Source organism: Ornithodoros turicata, chromosome 7 (genome assembly GCF_037126465.1).
Source record: "Ornithodoros turicata isolate Travis chromosome 7, ASM3712646v1, whole genome shotgun sequence".
In the NCBI taxonomy this organism is placed as follows: Eukaryota; Metazoa; Arthropoda; class Arachnida; order Ixodida; family Argasidae; genus Ornithodoros; species Ornithodoros turicata.
The window spans coordinates 20,117,018-20,132,482 of NC_088207.1; the positions used below are offsets into that span (position 1 = coordinate 20,117,018).

Here is a 15,465-nt window from a genome sequence, read left to right on the forward strand (position 1 = left end):
AGCTGGAGGCTAACTCCCTAGCGAACCACGAATGTCTACTGAACATACCAGTGATATCCAAATATCTAAGACCGAGAGGGACGTCTAATCGGCGTCTCTTCCCGCTAACGGACAACGGACATTCTTCCCCCCTCTATGTTGAGCAGAGTTGATCCAACGCTCGCTTTCCGCATGCCACGAAACACCTCTCGTCAAGGTGCTGCATTAATCCCCCGCATGCGCCGCGATGTGGCCTTTACAGCTCAGTGGCGTTACCGCTTGAGACAAGTCCACTCTCCCACCTGCTGCCACTGTGGTGCTCTTGAGGATCTGGAGCATATTCTTCTTCATTGCCCTCACTACCAACCTTCCCGAACCATACTCTCCGAGTCTCTTCGTCAGTTAGACTCTCGCCCTTTCTCCCTATCGAAATTGCTTTGTCCCTGGCCCAATGCAGCCCAGCAACGCTCTGCGCTCAAAGCTCTTCTGACATTTCTGGACACCATCGGACTTCGAAACTTATTGTGAAGGGGCTCGTTATTTTATTCCCCCCATTCCCACCAGCAATGGGGTAGAGTATCGCCTGTGGCGATGAAACTCCCCACTCTCCAAGGTCAAAAATAAAGTTGTTGTTCTTAATCGGCATCTATCATATGTACCTGTTAGCACGTTGAAATCGGTGCAGGTCTATGGAACTTGCATTGTACCCATATTCTAGACGTCCGCTGTGCAGCCATCTAGAAGGTGCAATGGATGTATAATGGATGGTACAAACTTATGAGACATTGTTGCAACTGCCAATCTAATAGCAATTTTTGTGTGGTGGTAGAAGCAATCGAGTAACTCCTGACAAGGTAGGATATTGGGAAAGAAGTCAAAATATTACGTTGTTTTTTATCGTTCGCGTCCTGCTCTGTGGAAGGAGTTTTCGTGGCACTCTCCAACCAACACAGAACACCTATTGGTTTTACGCTTCCACAACATTCATGATGACATCATAGACAATAGCATATTTACAAACACAATATTTGGTGGGAAGAGATGTCAGAAATGCAAGTCGGTAGCTTTATTCAGTGCAGACGTATGTATTAATCGTGCAAACGAATCACTGTCATCGTTACAAGTGTGTGTGGCCCTCAAAACACATAACGAACGTGCTCCAACGACTTGTACGTATACATACAGATGATGTATCTGTTGTTTCAAATACATATGGGAACATTCAAATGAAGACTACTGACGGATGCTCGTATGTTTCGAGCTCGGATGCTCGGATGCTCGCAGGTGGTCCTTGAAGATACACACGGGATCGGGACAATTGCAAATCAAGAGGACGATGACTGTGTAGTGCGATCCAAGGAGGGACAACCGGAAGCCTCGGGAGGTCAATCGAAAAGTGATTTATTCGCAGCGCACGGGGACCGTGCTAAGCTCGGTGCGCGGCGATGACGATGATGCTACATAGCAAATGCAAACTCTCCAGTATAGCTTAAATTTGACACAGTTGACGCAATGATCACCATGCTGTCCCATTTTGCATCCTTTGCCATCTTTCACATACACTAATTCTTCCTAGTACATCCAGGCAAGTCGCTCGGGACGCCCATACGAACCCTCCTGTCCCCCAATCCTACCTGCTGTCCCCTCTGTGTCTGTCCATGTCTTTATACTGCTCATAGTCACAGGTGCTTCGCTGCGCTAACACGTGTTTATGAAAAAAAAAATATCCAAACACATTGGGTGAAAACACACAGGAGGGATATGGTTCGTATAACCAATAATTGTTCTCTTCCTGTAAGTGCCTAGAATATGTCCAGCGGCGTCTAGGGTACGGTAAGTAGGTAAACCTACATGCATCAACATATGCTTTGTGTTTTCATTCTACTGCATAAAACAGTCAATGCAGATTGCACACACTCCTTTTCGAGCAGTAATGTGCACAAGACATGAAGCACCAGTCTTGATGCCCAGGTATCATTCTAAAATACATTTGTGTTCACAGCAAATAGATTACACTGGCTTATATAACAAAATAAAAGCAAAAATACAAGGACGGACGTCCTCATGAGCTGGGATACCAACGAGAATTCTCGTGGGTATCCGAGCTGTGTGTCTCCTGGCTTTTGGTCTATTTTCAACATTCTTTTTTTTTTTTGCGTTCGCTTCTACTAGAATATTCCACTGAAATGTCACACGTGTAAATACACGGTAACAGCCCTGGTGAATTTACTTCTTCTCCTTCGTCAAAAGTGGCATCTCCCTTCGTGGTTCACGGCCACTGGGTGCGTTAGGAGGAAGAAGAGGCGAACAACGGCGCAAGCTGGTCTTCGGAATATCACGGAAGCTACTGAAATACCTATAATCGCCTGGAATGAACCATATGAGCAAGCCTACAGGTGCTCCACCAGAGATTCCGGTATAGTATAATCAGTAACGTTTGATCATGCTCTGCACCTTGTTCCATTCCAGCATCTTCGTGAATAATCACACATTACTTCAAGGTTGCGTGCTCGAACGATGAACCAAAGTGGCTGTCGCATATCGTCCTATACGCAAGGGTTGCCGTGGGTTAAACTTCCAGAGTACGTTAAAGAACATTCGGATGGGCAAAATTAATTGACATGCTGTCCGCCGTCACATAGCTTGTGACGTCGTAGTAGCGTCTCTTCATGCTGATTGGAGCTATCGAGACACGGTAGGGACATTGGAGAGCGCAGACACAAGAGGGACCACTTTGCACTGTAGTCCTCTTGTCGCAGTTGCCTATTTCGTCTTCTCAATGGATTTGGAAATACTTGTGGCAATTTGATAAATGAGACAGACAACTGTGATCCCTCTTGACAGATCACAAAAACCGAAAAAGGATTCATCAGCTATCGCACGCTGTGATGGCTTCCCGCAGGGCTTTGCTTCTCGGGCGCGACCCACTTCCCCAAATGGTCTTTCCGTTTTTAACTCATGTTTTGTGCCGGCGACCGACTGATGCAGGCGGAAGGATGTAGCCTGTGGACGAATAGGTTATGGTTAGATCGCTATTGTAGTAGGGAGGATGTAGCCCGCAGCAGGTAAGGCATGCGACTGATGGAGCCGGAAGGATGCGTCAACAAGAGGGCGCATGCGCATGGAGCAGACGTCGCTGGTGGGCAAAAGGGAGTAGGAAACCGCATGGTGTGTACGGCATAGTTTGCCTTTCTGTACCGCGTAGTACATGCAGGCTGTGGTTGAACATCTTCAGGTGTAGTAAGACTGATTTTTAGGTGTTAGCGTGTGTTTTCTCTTACACTCAATGCTCGTTCACATATTCCCATGTTCGCCATATTCCCATGTTCACATGTTCCCCCCCGCCCGCCCGCCAACTCATCAAAATACCCACTCTTATCGGCATGGTTGTTTTCCCGCAGGGTTCGGAGGTAACCACACAGAGCATTCAACAGCGCAGCACGCACCAGGTGTCTTCAGATATCGATTTGACTTCAGTCTTAGGAGAAACGACCACATATCAAAGTCTGTTACTGGCTCACTGTATGCTCGCGATGATGCTGTTCTCCATGAACGACCAGTGGCCCCTTGTGGTAGCCCCTGAACAGGACCACTGGTGCTCTCCTCCAGAACACATGAACATCTCAACAGAAGCTTGGAAGAACATGAGCATCCCTATCCAAGAGGACGGAACCTACAGCCAATGTGAAATGTACCAAGAACACAACTCATCTCGCCCTAATCGTTCAACTATTCGTTGCACAAAGTGGCAATATGATGAAACACGCCACACTGGAACCGTCACTCAAGAGGTAATAAGTTTGAGCCAGCGCATTGTAATTACGTCTGAGCCATAGGTTCGAGCGATTTGTGATTTTAAGTAGCTTTTTTATATTAAATATCAATATAGATAAGTATCGATTTTTAATGTCTCCAGCTTGCTTCCGCTCGCGTCCCGTAGCACAATGTAGCCTATTTGGTGTTATGCTGATGCCCCATTCAGCTTCATCCAGGAAGCTGATGGGGCACGCTCACTGTCCAGGTTCTGGGCTAGATAGTGCTGTTCGCTTAAGAGTTGACGCGGCGCGCATCATATAGATTTGACATTCATCGTCTATCAAACAATCCAATTGGCTAATATCTCCCGCAATTCGTGATGCAGTGGGACACCATTTGTGGTTTGGAATGGATGCATTCTTCAGCTTTGGCGATTCACATGGGAAGTGCTCTATTGGGATTGGTGGCATCGGGGATCCTTTCAGACAGGTGAGATCGACTCTGGAGATCGACTGGTGAGATCGTTATTGCAGGCGCCAGGAATAAGCCTGTGGGAGAAAGAGGTTTTGGATAGATGTGAGATCGACTTTCACGCAGTGGTGCATTTGGTGAACAATAACGAATATCTCGTATGAACTTATCTGTCCTGTCGTAGGAACGTATGATTGCATGCAACTGTCTGATACAGGCGGAACCTAGTAGCATGCGGCACGCATAGGTTAGAGTTAGATCGTTATTGCATGCGGCCGACTGATGGAGGCGGAAGGTTGTAGCCTGTGACAGGACTAGGTTAGGGTTAGATCATTAGTGCATATATATGTCTATCTCTCTATCGTCCCTCCTGCTCAATGCGCCTGATTACAAGACTTATGCCACTCGTTATGCTAAATTACTGTTTCATATTACTCTATTACAGCTTCTCAACGTCTGAACATAACACCTTTTGCAACATCTGATATTTCAGAACACAAAATGCCTTCGCCATTCCTGAAACTAAATAATTCCCGTTTGCTTTACAGTATCGGCCGGAAACCGGTAGTGTGCGTTTGTTCCGCTGCGAGTGTCATCTTCAGTGTTGGCGCACTGAACAGCATATCGTTTGCTCTGTTTGTTTGCTTCCGATGCGGGGTCACCTTCACCCTGGGTGCAGTCGCGCTGCCCAGCTACATTTTAGGTACGGTTAGGAACATGGAATTATTCTCGCTCTAAACTGGACCTCGTAAAATTATTTCCAGTCATGGAGTTAATACCTCCCTCTAGCCGAGGTCTCTACGGCGCCCTTACCTTCACAGGCTTTGAGGTCGGCGTCATCATGGCGAGAGCTTTTATGGACATGTATTTCAAGTGGAGGACGTTGCAGGCGATGTTCCTCCTCTTAATGTGTTTCCTCCTCGGAAGCTTCGCGTAAGTGTGGTCAAGTACATGACTCCCTGGGATGAAGGGCTGTACGTCTTTCGCTCTGTTAGAAGATACCGGTGGTACAGGAGACGCAGAAACTCTTGTCAGTTGTGGACGGAGTGCTAAAACATGCTGTCTATTTCACCTACTTTCTGGTCAAATTTGTTTCAGTACTGCAGTTCAAGTGGAGAACTGCTTCTTCTATTGCCTCCACAATTTTCATGCGGTGCCTCCGTCGCTTTCAAATAAATCCTATATGGCGTACTGACTCAACGTGAATGTTATGCTTCGAAATTGTAAAAAAGGGAAATTGTCCAGGGCGTCCAGTTCCTATAGACCAGAATTTTAGCTACGAACCAACGTGAACGGGACGCACCCCGTACTCTCGACGCAGCGCGCCACCTGCGGGCAGGTTTGGCGTGGGGCTGCGTGTGAAGTCGGAACGCAAATTCTCTATGGGCGCGGTATTGGTTTGTGGTATTTTCTTGCGGCCTGAATCGCTCTCAGTCAACATGTATTTATACGGATAGCACTGCTCTGTGGTTGAACTAACAGCAACTAATGCAAGCAAATTGTCGAGCTGGACGATATTTGTAATGCGAATGAAGACAAAAGGGCTACTTGCATTGCATGTACACCAACTGCACAGAGTTCTCGGAGCGCTTGAAAGACGCTGGGAATTCGTCACCGCTGTCATATTGATGCACACTGTTTTACACTGTGTTGTAGTAGTTAATTTACGAGTTAATTTTGCAGCGTCCGGCAAGTCCGAAGTTTGTTTCATTACATATTTCAATGCAAAATGTGTACATAGCTGCCAATGCTTTTACCAATTACGTTTACTGTAATAGTTGTCGTTTTTTAAATTTCAAGCAACTCTGGATCCACCACGAATTGCCCGGTGTTCATCGCAAACTACCAAATTCCTAGTGTGCACAGCACGAGGAAGTTTGAGTAACCAATGCCGAAGATGAAACTATGAAATTCTGCAACGTATCAGAATTAGCAATCATTTTAAATTCCCTATTGCGGAATAGTGATACTTTTTCCTTGGTTCCTTTGAGCGCTTCGGTCAGTGTAACTTTGCCCTGTTATGCCAGTCGGTTTGAGCGTCATAAAAAAGAAAATCGAAGTATAGGGCGTTATGAGCTTGTAACCTGTTCTACCATGAACTATTAACAACAATCAGAAATAATGATGTTGATATTACCGTTTTGAGTGTGGAATCCTTGCTTAACACGTGTTCTTATTTAATTCTGTAAAGCAATCATTATTTTGCTCACTGCCACGCTTGCAACCCTTCCTGTGAGACAAATCGAAATGTTCGTATGTGTGAATGAGTGTTCGTATGTGATAGGAATATTGTAGTAGTCAAGACCGGCGATACTTGTGAGAAACGGTGAATATGATAAACTGTGACCATGACAGGTGAAGAAATATGTGAAGACAAAAGCGTGTCATGACATCAACAGTAGAGATGAGTGCGGGTATGGAAATTTGTACCCGTACCTGTGCGCTGCACAGCCCGCACCCCCAGCAATGTGATCGGTGCAACCCGCATCCGCACCCGAACAACCCGACGCGTACCCGGAGGCCCGCAGACGTACCCGGAGCCCAATGCGTACGCAGGTTTCAGTTATGCCACATGATCGTCACAGCACGAAATTATTTATTGATGCTCGATACACCCTCCGTTACTGAGCCAATTCCTTTTATTCTTCTTTTCAACGCGCCAGACGCTGTGGGGACTGCTGACATGGTTGGAGGCTTACTAACGTCGTACTTAGCAGTTGTGTTGCCGAGAGATAACCAAAATTAGCCCATTTGGCAAATATAGAGTAAGCATAGAACGCCGTAGCAGTAAATGACAAAGCTGTCATCATCTCGCACCGCATGGAAGGTCTGAGGAAAAGCGAAGAACGTATTGGAAAGTATTTTGGGCTAATTTCGCTATGTATCGGGTCATGCACCAAAAGTCAGTGGGATGGTTTTCCAAGTGGCAGTGCAGTGCGAGTCTACCTGCACCTTACACGCAGACGCCAGAAGAACAGGAACTGCACCTTTGGCTGCTCTTCGAACAACTGGCTGCCCATGGTATTGCAGTCAACATACAGAAATCCGGGTTCGGCGTCTCATATACCGAATTTCTGGGCCACAAGGTGACACCCGAAGGCATATTGCTCCTCTCGAGAGCAAGTTACAGACGATCACCAACTTCCTTCGCCCCATTCCTTGCGCCAGTTACGCCGTTTCCTCGGCCTCGTCAATTTTTACCAGTGTTTTATACCCCGCTGTGCCGAGACTGCGCGCCCTCCTGGACACCCTCCTCGGCGGGCAAAAGCCACCTTCGTCTGCGATTCACTGGAGTCCGGACGCCGATGCCGCATTCACTAAGATCAAGACCGACCTCGCCCGCTGCACCATGCTTTCCCATCCGGAACTCCGGACGCCCCAACTCCCTGAGGATCGACGCGCAGGAATTGCTGCCGGAGCAGTACTTCAGAAGATCAATGTTGCGTGGAAACCAGTCGCTTTCTTCTTCAGGCCCTCAGGCCGCCGGAGCAGCAGTACAGTACCCCCTGCCGCGAAGTGCTACCTGCCTAGCTTGCAGTGCGCCATTTCCTCCACTTTCTCGGAGGTCGGCAATTCACCATCGTAACGGACCACGCGTTCCGGTCCGCGAGCAGCCGATACTCGCCACGGGAAATTCGGCACCTGGCCTATCTCTCAAAGTTTTGCACAGACATTCAACACGTGCCCAGCGCTGCAAACTCTCCTGGAGACGTCCTCAGCTGGATGCGAGCGTCTCTTTCATCGTGCAGCCGCCTACCTCCGATGCACTCGCTGCTGCTCAGGGCACTGACGAAGAACAACTACAACTTCGTCGGCGTAGCACATCCTGGCTCAGGTTCACAGACCTCTTCACACCCGCCTCTCGCTTGACCATCTGTTGCGACACCACTTCGGCTCAGCCGAGGCCTTTCGTCGCCGCCCATTATCGCCGCGCGTCAATATGCCAAAACGTGCAAAACATGCATTTATATATGAATCTTGCATGAAAGTACATGTGATGCGCATACTTTCGCTACTGGCCTTTGAAAATGTGAAGTGAACAGAGACGTGTGTCGTTCCCGATTTATCCATAAAGAACTGGAAGGAACACTAGTTTTTATAAGAATATCTTTTGCGCTTCAGAGCTTTATTTTTCTTCATTTTCTTGTCATTACAAACCCCATTCTCTGGGTAAGGATTACAGACCCCTCGCTTTCTGGTACTCCGCATGCTATTCGTGTAAAAACTAACAGTAAGGGCCAATTCTCGCTTGGTGTCGCACGACGCGAGGTCGTGATCAGGTGACCGAAGTAGAGGCGCATTTCCGCCGCCCCGGTCAGAGCTCACAATTTTCATGTTCCTACACCCTTAAAACAAAGCTTCACCACAAAGCGCGCTGAAGGCCAATCATTGTAGAGAGTGATACCTCTGTCACTCTTGATTCTTGGAAAGAGCGGGGCGTACGCCTTTTTGTGATAACTAACATTTCTGCATAAGTGTCACAAAAAGGTGTACGCCTCACGTTTTTAACAAATCAGGGGAGGCAACGATGTCACTCGGGATGATGGTTGGCAAGGAGCGTGCTACGTGGTGACGTTCATTTTTAAGAGTGCGTACATGGAGCACTCTTAAAATGAACTTCATTTCATAGCACGCTCCTAGTCAACCATTGCCACGAATATAGGTTTATCGCTTTTGATTGGAAGCGTTGGGGCGTACGCCTTTTTTTTTTTTGTGGCAATTTGGATATATGACAATTGCCATAAAAGGAGTACGCCCTCTCTCTCCGACTCAGGAGCGATAACCCTATCATTCGTGAAAGTGGGTGGCGCACAGCGTGCTATGCAGTGAACTTCTGCTTTTAGAGTGCAGTGGCATTCCGTCGTCCAAAGCAGAAGAAAAATCAGGAGGCGTGGCCTCTCTGTGTCACCTTAGTGGTCACCAGTGTATCTTACTCGGCAGCTCTCGCCGATGTCGCTTGACGTCGCTCCTCTCCCAACGCCGGAAATGCGCGTCTATTTCCGCCGCCCGCTCACGACGTCTCGTCGAGTGTCGCCAAGTGAAAACCGTCCCTGAATTGAACAGACTGAGCTGTCCCGAGCAGACATAAATTGGGGGAGGTGATTAGGATGTCTTCACCTCCTCCCCTCTAGATGCGCTTCGGCATGGGAGCGTACTTTAAGAAACTGCGCTGGACAGCAAGGTCCTCGCCAACCATCGTTTGGAAAGCTGTTCTATATTGCACTGTGTAGGTGAATAAGACAATACGAGACTCTCACTTGTATAGGAAAGGAGGATAAACGCCAAAAAGATGTCAAGAAATAGTGTTTCACCAAGAGATTCAATCCTTCTAGGTTGGTCGAAGAGTCTCCCAGGTGGCTCATCTCGAAGTGGGAGCTGCAGAGGGCTGAAGACGCTGTTTTGGCAATAGCCAAGGTGAATGGAAGAAGCATCGAGCACGCTCGTGAATCATGGCGTAATTACAAGACCTTAGTAAAGCAAGTAAGTTGAAACTGATTACAACTCATAGCTCAATTACTCCTACATATCAGGCATCGCGAACAGCGGAAAGTACTGTGGTCCGGGTCAAGGGGTCCGCTGACTCCCAGCTTGACGGCAGGTACAGATTCGTTATATTATTCCAGGGAGAAGGAATAATATGTGGCGTGCTTGACGTGTCGTATACAAAGATCCTGCTTCAACACAAGCTTCTGCACGCGAACATCATCCTCAGCTATGCGTGGTAAGACCCGAACCATTGCCTCTTTTCTCATACGCCGTCATGTTTTGTGTCAATGTTTACGGAATACCTGACGCCGTAATTTTACACAGAATCAAAGCACAGAACCAAAGGAAATCAGGTGCTGGACTGCTCAATAAAAATAATAATAAAAACAATAGTAGAAAATGTATTAGGTTAAAACCAGTCCGAGCGGCACGAAATGTTGTAGTACAACCCTGCAGATACACGTATTTCACTTTGCTACTTTTTCACGTCACGTTTCTTCAGGTTCGCAACCTCCTTCACGTTCTATGGAATGACGCTGGTGGCAACAGCGGAGAAAGACTTGCATTGGGCTGTCAGCCTCTGCATTCTAATTCCACGCCAGTACATTGCCTATTTATGCGTTGAGCAGTTTGGACGAAGACCTACACTCTCATACTCGGTGCTTATGACATCAGGTGCCAGCGTGGCTGCAAGCTTCATAACCGCAGGTACATTGGCACCCATCGTGAAAGGCCATATAGGACAGAAGTGTCGGCTTTAGGGCAAAGTGCAGCATTGCCCCTGGTTTTACATGCATGGACATAGGACAATGTGCTTTGCATTATGTCTCATGAGACGCCTACTGCCTACTGCGTATGATGCATTTCAAAGCTGTAAAAATGTTTCTTTTTATGAATACATTGTAGAACGTGAAGAAAAAACAATGTACAAGTTTCCGGCGATGCAGAATCAAAAATAAAGACGGTTAAGAGCATCAACTGTTTACTATATACATAAAAACAAGACTTTCGTGCAGTAAGCTGCACTTCTTCAGGTTTTGTCTTGTTTGTTTTGTTTTGTTAAATATCTGAAGAAGTGCAGCCTACTGCACGAAAGTCTTGTTTTTATGTATACAGTAAACAGTTGATGCTCTTAACCGTCTTTGTTATTTATGAATACATTCATCGGAACCGGCCGTCTAACTGGGGTGCGAATAAATACATAGTTTCGATGTACCCCTACCCCTTAGTACAGCAGGACCCAATCAACAGATGAGATTCTGAGTCACGCACGCTATCATTGGTTTCGGTAGGTGCAGTAACTTGACGATGACGTTACCAACGGTATATTAAAAGTCTCCAATACCAAAAATGAAGCGAAGCGCATTACAAACTAAAGATGTCTATTTTTCTTTTCCGTATGGAGAAAGCCGAAACGTTGCGTAATTTGCACGATACAGTAAGTATCATTGTTGCAGTTCCATTATGACGAAAAGAAAGACACAAACATGTGATTATTTATCGCGCATACCATTGTCGCAGCTTTTATCCTATAGGCCTTTTTGCCCTGAACGGAGCTCTTCAGCACAGTGCGTAAAAGTGGCATGTTTCAAGGTCGGCGAAAGAAAAGACAAAGGGCAAACAGGGGAAAAAAGGTGACGCTTCGGCAAGATTCCTGCCTTCAACAGGTTTATCAGCGTCTTCAGATATATGTTTAAAGCGTATGCGCCTAGCACCACCAAACGTGCCACGTGCCATCTATCTTCTCAAAGACCATTGGATCCAGTCTTTTCTGGCAGGTTGACATGTTACACGCTATGTGGTGCTACACGTATGCTCAATCGCCATTGACTTCCATTATCATTGGACATGTCTAACCGTGTGACAGGGGTACAGCATAAGCCCTCCACCGTTCACTAAGCTTTTATTTGCCGAGTTGGCTTCAAGGCATTAGAGCATCATTGCCATACAGGGTGTTTGCTCTAACTTGTCCAGAAATTATATTTAAAGCGAGCGATAAAAGAAAAGCAAGTGGTACTTTTCTGCTACTTGAGTAAGAAGCAGGTACTGCTTCACTAGTAGCACCTGTTGCTTAGTCAAGTAGCTGAAAAGTAGCGCTCGTTTCTCTTTTATCGCTCGCTTTAAATGAAATGTATGCAAAGTTTTCTGAGCAAGAAAACACCCAATTATTTTGTCGACCCCGAGGTTCCTGATAGGCACTGCTAAAAGGTATGAGGCAGGAGACGCCCTGAGTCCTGCTACGCGTTCGAAGTTAACTTTCCATCAATTAACTCGTTGTACGCTCGAGGTATCATACTCCCCCACTGGTAGTAACTCTCTGCCCGAGCCTGGTGCATGCAGTGACGAGGGTCTGCTTGTCGCTTGTCGCAGCGCTTATTTTGCGTTACCAGTATGCGTTACCAGTATGATTTGTTACAGCCACTGGAGTTAAAATGTAAAGTTGTACAGAAATGCAAAAATCGACGAGCTTTTTCGTCTCACTGTGCCTCACGATCCTCCGTATTCAGTTCGCCGTGTGAAAGCAGTGTATTTTATCACTCTGACATCAAAACACGAAGCGTCAAGCATCGTTGTGGAGGATCCTCCACAGCAACGTTTGCCTTTCTCTTTACGTCCTTCTAGCCACTGAAAGTCGCAAAAGGGGTTGGGTTCGTAACTATATGCAGTGCTTGACGTAATAACCAAACACGTATTCGCATATTGTTTACACGCATATATTATTCTCCGTTCCTGGTTTGCAGGTGACGAGACGCTACACTATGTGAAGATGACGTTGAGAACACTCGCTCTTTCTTCTATCGGGGTTTCCGTGACTGTAGTCCTCCTGTACATGGTCGAAATGAACCCGACCTCTGTGAGAACTATCTCCGTCTGCATATGCTGCGTCTTCTGCAGAGTGGGCGGAATATTATCAGTTCTTGTTGGAAAACTAGTACGTATGTTCGAAATCTCATCCCTTAGCATCTAGCATGGCATGATTTTGCAAAACTAGTAATGATGGAGACGGGGAGAGCTTCTGGCGCAGCATATGTATACAGGGTGTCCACGCTAAGTGTGAACAGATTTTTTAAAAATATATATAACACTTTTTCCAAGATGAAATCAATTGCAATATAGCATATGCTGAAGCACACTATCGGCTCTCGCGTCCTGGAAAAAGATTAAAAGAAAATGCAACCCAAGATAAGGCCAGTTCGATAGAGTCACCCGACACATTTGTTTTTGTTTTGTTTCCGCAAGTTAAAGCTCATCTTCGACGCATGAGGCGGCACTGTGCTCCTTCCCCCTCTGCCGTTGGGGATGAAGGAAATACGCGTCTTCTAAGAAGCGCAATGAACAAAATAAAGAAAAAAACGGCGTTCCTTCACAAATTTTTTGCGGGCGATCTATCGAACGGATTTTTGTTCTGAAAACGGCTACGATATCAGGTGACCGAAAGGAACAGATGTTCTCATTGGGACAACTTTGTAGCTTTTATAATTAAAAAGTTAATTAATGAAAGTTAATTAAGACATTGCCTTTAGACTTTGCTAATGCCCTGCTAGGGAGTGCCCTTCAGCATATGCTATATTGCAATTGAGTTCATCTTGGAAAAAATGTTATATATATTATTAAAAAATCTGTTCACACTTAGCGTGGACACCCTGTATATGCAAAACCACTGCTCTCATAGCCTACACTCTAAAAACAGCACTTCACCACATAACATGCTGAAGGCCAGTCCACCGCATACAATAATACTGGTATTGCATTCACCGCATGGTGAAGTTTTTCATACAGTATAGCAGTACAACCGACGCAGATGGCGCCTCTCACGACATTCGCCGTCATCCGAAACAATATACTGTAGCTCAAAACAAGAGGTGACGCAGTAACCGGTTTGATAAAAGTGACAAAAAAAAAACTTTGCTATAGCACAGTCTTTGCAGATGTATACCTCGTGTCATAGCCGCAAACTTGTGGCGTCGCAATACAGTATATGCGCACTGTGTATTGAGTTTATTAAGCGGGGATTTGTGATTGGATTGCGGGGATTTGTCACTGGCAGGAACCTAAAAATTAGGTTTGGCATGTCACTCAAACAAGTACTTTTCTTTGGTAGTTCTTTTCTACGGTTACACAAAATTTCACCGACGTGGAGGTGTAGCTCGGAATGGCGAAGCGGGGATTTCGTGACAAAAAGAAAAAAAAAAAGATCAACCGCATCCATTCATGTTTTTGTGGCATCAAGCTTGACGCTGGACGTTTCACCGCAGGACATTGTGTCTGGAGAGGTGACTCAAACGGCGCTATATGCGGTGGCCTGCATAGTTGCTGGATTTCTCGTAACCGGGCTTCCTGAGACAAGAATGGTCATTCTACCAGAGGTGACCAAGAAGCAGGATATCTTTCGGTACGTAACGGAATGCGATATTGACAACATAATGCATACCTGAAAAGAATATCGTGCTGACGGGAAGCCCATACTGATCAGATCGCTCTTTCATTCACATTGAAATGGCTCGTACGAGCTCTACATGCACGTACATGCTCGTACGAGCGCACACCATTATAAGTGGCTGTGAAACGTCCTAGCGTATACCAGGCAGGGCGGGTCCAGATCTAGGTGTATCGCCCACGACCTACTAGATTATAACGACCATGTCAGGCGCACCCCTTCTATGCGCCGCATTTTTGGAAGGTAGCGGTGCCGCTTCTGATCGTCCCAGTTATTGCTTCCTCAACTTCTACAATACTTTGTACTTCAGCTTACCTTAGTATTTCTGTACAAGCGGTGGACGTTCCACAGATGTTTCATTCTGATGTTGATTATCATCATCATTCTACGCGTTTTCATAGGGGCTATCGCTGTCGTCTGCTACGGTAGTCGTGCACACGCTTCTGCGCGTTCAGAATTCAAATTTCCATCGTCCAATGGTGTTGTGCCGATCAGTAGCGCCCCTGGCGGATCGTGTGGACAGGCTCCTCATAGGGCTTCCTGATTGTGACATGGTCGTTATAATCTAGTAGGTCGTGGTATCGCCCCAGTCGCAATCCATTTAATCGCATGCGCTGCAGGTATTTTGTTGCTCGTTCCTCGTATCGTATGGTAATTAGAGCGCAGCAGTATGCAAGTTGTAACGGACCACCTTGTATTTTTTCCTCACCAGAATAGAACCTCTACGGGTTGCAAAGGTTTCCAAGAGAAGACTGGAAGAAACTACGAAATCTGTGACTCCTGTAGAGGAGAGATCACTTGGAGAATTTCCTTTCTCTTCGGAACGAGCATCTCGAATGAGTTACCTGAAGGATATAAGTAGCGCGCTCTAGCGAGTCAAGCGAAGGGCTCATACAATAGGGACGCATAAGGGTTTTACCAGAACCAGGCCTATTGAAATGCGATGAAACGATGCATGATCTTATATGTATAATAATGTAGATAATGCGATTACACATACGATACTGATTTTCTCACGTCCATTGTTTCGCTTATTATTTATTTATTTTACCCTCAAGGCCCAAACGTGTAATACAGAGAGCAGTTTTAAAAAAATATACAATAAATATGACATGGAGCATACAGCAACAATTAGTATATTAGTAGTAGTTTATCATAATTATGGTAACATATAATAGCTATAACATCACGTATTACAAGTGGCAGAAGTAACAACAGAAAAATAGGTTACACAACAAAATTAAACATTATGATATTACATATGACAATACAACTCACAATGCGGAAAAACAAAAACCTGCTTTGCATTATTGTGCAGTGTTAGATATGGCATT

The 15,465-nt window shown here is 46.0% G+C and overlaps 1 protein-coding gene across 3 annotated transcripts; it reads left to right on the forward strand.

Annotated features, from left to right (window-relative positions):
- The first annotated feature begins 2,245 nt into the window (after window positions 1-2,245).
- On the forward strand, window positions 2,246-15,151 carry LOC135399648 (solute carrier family 22 member 7-like). 3 transcript variants are annotated; one of them, XM_064631375.1, is made up of 11 exons: window positions 2,246-2,395; window positions 3,381-3,770; window positions 4,121-4,224; window positions 4,755-4,909; window positions 4,971-5,139; window positions 9,540-9,687; window positions 9,831-9,928; window positions 10,196-10,401; window positions 12,435-12,625; window positions 13,950-14,086; window positions 14,844-15,151. In XM_064631375.1, the coding sequence occupies exons 1-11, from the start codon at window positions 2,351-2,353 to the stop codon at window positions 15,001-15,003; spliced, it is 1,803 nt and encodes a 600-aa protein (XP_064487445.1). In that variant the 5' UTR covers window positions 2,246-2,350; the 3' UTR covers window positions 15,004-15,151. The 3 variants fall into 3 exon arrangements, with proteins under 3 accessions (XP_064487445.1, XP_064487446.1, XP_064487447.1); XM_064631376.1 differs by lacking the exon at window positions 13,950-14,086; XM_064631377.1 differs by lacking the exons at window positions 4,755-4,909; window positions 4,971-5,139.
- Window positions 15,152-15,465: the final 314 nt, after the last annotated feature.